At 35.6% G+C, this 6237-nt stretch overlaps 1 protein-coding gene across 1 annotated transcript; it reads right to left on the reverse strand.

Annotated features, from left to right (window-relative positions):
• Positions 1–832: 832 nt before the first annotated feature.
• On the reverse strand, positions 833–6003 carry LOC143555974 (protein REDUCED WALL ACETYLATION 4-like). Its single transcript, XM_077045424.1, has 16 exons — positions 5730–6003; positions 4438–4529; positions 3662–3799; positions 3515–3571; positions 3345–3417; positions 3061–3219; positions 2819–2968; positions 2457–2712; positions 2270–2385; positions 2110–2196; positions 1942–2030; positions 1791–1853; positions 1615–1671; positions 1423–1519; positions 1182–1345; positions 833–1080 (listed from the first exon to the last, which is right to left on the reverse strand). Exons 1-15 carry the CDS (start codon positions 5760–5762, stop codon positions 1190–1192), a joined length of 1623 nt encoding a protein of 540 aa, XP_076901539.1. The 5' UTR covers positions 5763–6003; the 3' UTR covers positions 833–1080; positions 1182–1189.
• Between the last annotated feature and the right edge of the window lie 234 nt (positions 6004–6237).

The raw sequence follows: 6237 nt of genomic DNA on the forward strand, positions 1-6237 counted from the left end.
ACCGGGTTTTGACCGGTTCCATCGGGTTTTTTCTGGTTTTGGGTAGGGTAGGGTCAGGTTCTGACTGGGTATTGGCGGAACCGGTTCCACCGGGTCTGGTCGGTTCCGGTTCCGGGTATAGTTTCGAAGGGAAACCCAAAGCCCGGTCTGTACCGCGGGTAGGGTCAGGTTCGGGTAGGAGGGCCGGGTCCGGAACCGGTTCTTTTGTGCACCTCTACCTGTACCTGACCCGCGGGTACGAGCTGGTATTAGATTTCTCCCGGAACCGCTGGAACCGAAACCGGAAATACCCAATCAAAACCCTATCCTACCCGAAACTCGAAAAAATAAACGGAAAACCCGGTCAAATACCCGACGAATCGGTTCCTACCCGACCTAATTTTGACTTTTGTTGACCATACCCAAAAGCGGTTCCTACCCGGTTCTGATTCCTGAAAATACCCGTTTATGCACCTCTAGTGTTGACTTATTCCTTTGGACGGTTGGGATTGGGAATGCCTAGCAGCCTAGATTATAACTTCCTCTAGTAAAGTACTAGCTACAAGGCCCATGTATGAATAATGGCTAATTATATCCCCCACCTAGCTACTCTAGATTGGGGACATGAGGTCGGTATTTAATTTGTTAAAATAAAGACAAGTCATCATAAAATTAAAAAGGTTGAGTGGCTTTAATAACAACTTGATCACCATAATGTGAAGTAAAATAAAAGCCTTTACAACATCATTGATTTATTGCTACAATATCATGCAAAGAGAAAATGATACAAAAATTTAATTAAAAAAAACTTATGCATATTATGTTTTCAAATCAAACTCAATTTATAACACAAGAAAATAACTACATTTGAATTTCAAAGCGGTGACCATGAATCTACATCACATATGTTTACATGTTGGATCCAGTTCAGATTGAGGGTGAAATCAAAACATGTTACAAAACTACAACAAAAGGTGCGGTATGCCTTGTAAGTTGTTGGAAATGTAGACGTATACGTCTTGATCTGTGTATATATGTATGTGCGTATGTATATTCGTGTACGTCCAGTTCCAACATGAAGTATCAGCTAATAACCCACTCCTGTAAACTCACATAAACACAAAATAAACGGACACCTCATTTAACCTTAGTTTTTGCAAACATAAACGAAAAGAAGTTATGTGCATGTTACAAAGGCTTACCGTGGCGATTACTGAGGAATCTGAACAACAATGGAAGCAACTACGTATAAACAGACGGAAATTGCTGCTCCAGCTACAAAATTACTGAGCAGTTGGCGGTCGTTTTTAGTGGGTATGAAAACCGATTTCAGAGTGTTTGTTAGCTCAAAGAGCCGACAGGATATCTGTATCACGAGAGAGTGGATGTAAGGAACTAGATTTATTACCTCGTTTAATTATATCAGTAGAGTATTTTGCTCACCAAAACATATATTGCAGTTGTAAGCATGAAATTCAGCAAAGGATAATCCGGAATAAAAGACAGAAGCCACTTTGGCTGTCCATTGGGGATATCTGATCTGCAACGTTCAAGTTTAATAAACTCAGCCATTAACGTTCTTCAAAGTTCGGTATTTTTATACCAAAATTTAAAAGATAAAAGAGAAATATTCACCTTAGCCAGATATGGAACTGTGAAATGTATGTTTCCAAAGTGATTTTACCAAGCCACCTATTAGCATATAAAAATGTGCACTTGGTTAATATATGTAGTTAAGTGGAGTCAATATGCAGATGAATGTATGTTCATAATTTCAAGAAGTAAAATAGTGTTAGGTAAGTAGAGCTTACGCGAATAGGGTTAATGAATAATTCCTAAGTTCTTGAGTGAAATTCCGCAAGCAAATATATACACTGAAAGCAAAAAAAATGTTAGTTTCAGAATACTAAAAAAAACTTTTTGATACACTGGAGAAATAAATGTAAGAAATAAATTACACACGTTATAGGTATCCATGATGTGTAGGGATGATATTTGTTGTATGTAACCTTGTCCAACTTGTAAATGTATTCATACCACATATATCCGGCCTGAAAAGAACACACATATAATAAGCCCACACAACATTATATAGTAAAAAAGATGAACTAGAAGAATATTTATACGAACCAAAAGAGAAACTGAAACAATCGACGCTTTAACGGTACGTCTTCGCTTACTTTCCGACTCCTCAAGTTTTTCAAGCCATTTTTCAACCTGACATCAATATAACATTATATAGTTAGAACAATAACATTAAACTAGTAAGCAGGGTCCTTCAAAAGCTTACATTAGGATGAAGATATGCATAGATCATTCCAATAATCCATATATAACGATCAAGCCCAGATCTAAAATGCCACTCGTGCAATCGTGGGAGATCCGGTTTGGCTGGATCTGTATACCCTGTGAAAGCAAGAAATACAGATTTAAGAACATTATATCTAAGTCAAGATCTAGTAATAAAGTAGACTAACCTAATAAGAACGTTAATGGGCTCCAAATGAATTCAAAGATTCCAGGAATCTCCCAAACCAAGATAACCACAAGAAAGCATACAAGAATCTTTGTGATCATCACTGATCTTATCTCATTATACTTGCTGCCAATAGCAAGTGCTCCATACACCATAAGAGTAAAAAGTGTGTGCATTGGACAGATGTAGTAGAGCATATAATCATTGTTAAGAACAACACAACAAAAGGCCACAAAAAAGTTTAGCCTCCACATCATCTGCAATAAAATATAAAAACTATTTATCAGTCGGTCATGTGTGCATCATTATCATTCATGCTGACGTAACTTCTAAGCAGCATATGAACTTGAGTTAAAAGTTAACCTGAGCAAAGCGTGCAACACTGAAATCCTTGCGGATGTAGTAGTATGAAAAGTTCCCAAAACCAGTCATCCAGACATACGCAGCAATAAACACACGAATAGCATTATATATCTCAGTAGCAGCAAAGTAATGATACATCAAAAACAGAACCTGCCACAAGTAGAAGATTGACATGTCAGCCGGTGTAGGTATTAAACAATGTATTGAAAATTTAAGACTGATACTAATATTAACAAACTTGCCTGCATCCATCCTTTCCATTCTTCTGTTTGATGTCGATTGAGGTAAAGTATTGATTTTCCAGAAAATGCTGACTTGTCACTGTGCTTCTTGAGAGAAGTCATTGCTGAAACTATTATAAGCAGAGCGTACAGGAACAGGAAAAGATCACGATTGTAGCTCTGCCCAAGAGAAGAAGTGTATCAACTTAGATGCGCCAGTTAACATAACACTATAGGTTTACAAGATAATACTAATCATACTATTTGAGCAAGACTGTAAGAAATAAAAGGCAAAATAGTAGAACCTTGGTAGATTCAACAATCAAACTGGTGCGATCACATATGTAGAAATAGAACAAAATTCCACCAAATTCTGACCTGCAGAAGGTTGTGAAAATCCAATATTATTGCATCAGCATAAAGATGAAAAGAAGCTTCAATACAAATCTAGGACCAGCAAAGTCTTATGGCTTACATTGCTCTCAAGGTTGCTCGATTCTCAAGCAAAAAAGAATCCTCCATTGTCACAAATCTACAGAAAAAGAGGTGCAGATTGTAACAAGTAATAGAACAAAGAAATATGGAACAAGAATATAAATATCCACCAAATTGATTGACTAACCTAATTAAGTTAGCTTTAATAGAAGTAACGGGTTGTTTCAATGATGCTGATTTTGTGAGGCCTCCTTCCAGCAAAACAGCCCGGTCATCTTCCTCCTTTGTTTTGGTTTCCAGCTCAACCAAATTGTTGTCTGAATGACTACTCCCGGCAAAAAGAAACATGTGAGTTAAAGTTAAAATAAGATATCATATAATGTGTCTTTCCATGTTCTAGAATGATAATAAACATTATAACAATTAGGAATTTAGGATCTAAAGCTTCACTTTATTGAAAAATAAATTTGGCATGCATAAGGACAGAGTCTTTAAGCCAACACAATTTAATCACAATATTAAAGTAATTCCAAGTCTAATAGAAGTCTTTTAACCTTAAGATAAAATCATATATTGACACAACTTTGTATACTGCACAGTATAAACTGCATATAGCAGATAACAAGGCCATGTACCAACAGACATCAAATACAAAAAATGATTTGGATAAAGATTAATCTGTTGTCAGTGATTGGCTAGAGTACTCTCTGTGTAAAATTCTAATTTCAACTCTTTTAAGCGATCCTAAACACAAGAGATTTTTAATTTGTCATTCGGAATGTCATGAAAACAAAACTGTTCACTATGTTGCCTTTGTAAAGTAAACACACCACTAAAAGGAACCATACTCCAACATGCTTCTATAAATTCTCAATGCAATTAAACAAGCTCTATGCAAAGATCCAGACAGATTTTATAAGCACACACACACAGAGATGACGCTGCAAAGATTAAAGAGCTTACACTTTAGATGCCCATGAAGATCTTTTGTATTCCAACCACTCAGAATATATCCAAGCAACAAAAATTGGAACGACACCAAGCAAAAAGGACACCTGCAAGATAGTATAAATATTACAGTAAAGCCCTTATTAGTTATCAAGTGGAAGTCTCAGAGACAGTATGTTGACTACGTTTACATCATCGAAGATAAAAATCAATCAAACAAAACAGTATAACAAGAACTACAAATGCAAAGCATATAATATGACAACAAAATATATTGTCTAATACGTAACAAATTATCAATTAAACAAAATCACATGGAACCGGTTGTTTAAACTTAATATCTTTCTATCTTTCGTTCAGTTTATATTGACTTCCTTTCTTGTTTCCATCCGACATATACTGATATGAATCATACGATATGGTTTGATTTGACTTTCAGAGAAAAACCATCCGTTCAAGTATCCTATCAACTAAAGTCACTTAGATTTGAATAGTTTATACACATAACACCACAGGGATGGAACCATGAGAGAACTCTTCTTCATGAGCTATGTTGGAAAAACTGGGACTAGTCCGCCGGTGACTAACTAATTTCTAGCTAATCGGCCAAATTAGTCGCTAACTGGCTTATCGGCCAAATCGCCCCTAGTCAAGTCTAGTCTGACAAAATCAATCCTAGTCAGACAAAATCGCCCCTAATTCAACACTTCAACCAATTCACTGGCCAATTTCCGGCCTAACTCTGTAAAATCCGGCCAACCTTTGTAAATTACATATAAAAATGTGTGTGTGTATGTGTATATAACTGAAAAATACAAATAAAAATGTTTGCGTGTGTGTGTCTATATAACTGAAAATTACATATAAAAATGTGTGTGTGTGTGTATACAAACTGAAAATTACATATAAAATATGTGTGTGTGTATACATATAAAACTGAAAACTACATATAAAAATTCCAATCAAATTAACCCCGATCAATCACTAGTCCCAACCCCGCCGGCAGACTAGCGCCTAGCGAGTTCTACAGCATTATTCGTGAGAGATCTATAGAACTTTATACTACATATATGCAGTCAATAGTTCTCTCACAAAGACCGAGTGTCTCTATATCCACATGTTATCGCAACTAACAAACTAATTAAAATCCAGAGAGTAATCCACAGCTCAATAATAACAAAATCATAATCCTAACAACTACTACTACTACTCATCAACAACAGATTTCAAATCCTACTAATCAACAACACAGCAATTGCAACATCGACATTAACATTAACATTAGCAATAGCAGTTGTAATGTATACCTGTCCAGGTGTTAAAGGTCCAGAAACAGTCATCTTCGTTATTCAGATTCAGAGAAGTAACAAACTCAAATTCAAATATAATCAAATCGAATCACGATGCGTAACCTAACAACTGGCGCATCGGTGGTGATTAGATCGAGAGTAGTGTGAAAGTATGAATATGAATCTGTGTGAGTGTGTTTGTATTAATGGAAATGGTGTGAGATAATGAAACCCTTACTAACTACTGGTAGACAAGAAAGATGATGGAGAGATCTGAAGCAACAATGATATTAATTAATAATATTAATATTAATATTAATATTAATTTAGTAATGTTTGCTTGAAGAAATGAACTCAACAATAACAATAACAACGCCGTCGGAGGAGGTGTCACCTTCGATGTATGTACGGTATCAATCCCAATCACTTTTTTTAATTTTATTTTATTTTAAACCGGTGATCACGGCTACTTACAGATCTACCACAGTTATTATTATTATTATTTTATTTCATTTTCTTGTTATTT

The sequence above is a fragment of the Bidens hawaiensis genome, unplaced genomic scaffold (genome assembly GCF_021521415.1).
Source record: "Bidens hawaiensis isolate Kalapana, Puna unplaced genomic scaffold, B.hawaiensis_p1.1 tig00018422_1, whole genome shotgun sequence".
In the NCBI taxonomy this organism is placed as follows: Eukaryota; Viridiplantae; Streptophyta; class Magnoliopsida; order Asterales; family Asteraceae; genus Bidens; species Bidens hawaiensis.

Bases quoted from the DNA above. Each gene is read 5' to 3' on its own strand.
- LOC143555974 (XM_077045424.1), bottom strand. From the start codon at position 5,762: ATGACTGTTTCTGGACCTTTAACACCTGGACAG. The intron at 2,713-2,818 runs GTTAACTTTTAA...ATTTTATTGCAG, and splicing joins GTGTTGCACGCTTTGCTCAG to ATGATGTGGAGGCTAAACTT. The intron at 1,346-1,422 runs GTGAGCAAAATA...CTCGTGATACAG, and splicing joins CAACTGCAATATATGTTTTG to ATATCCTGTCGGCTCTTTGA.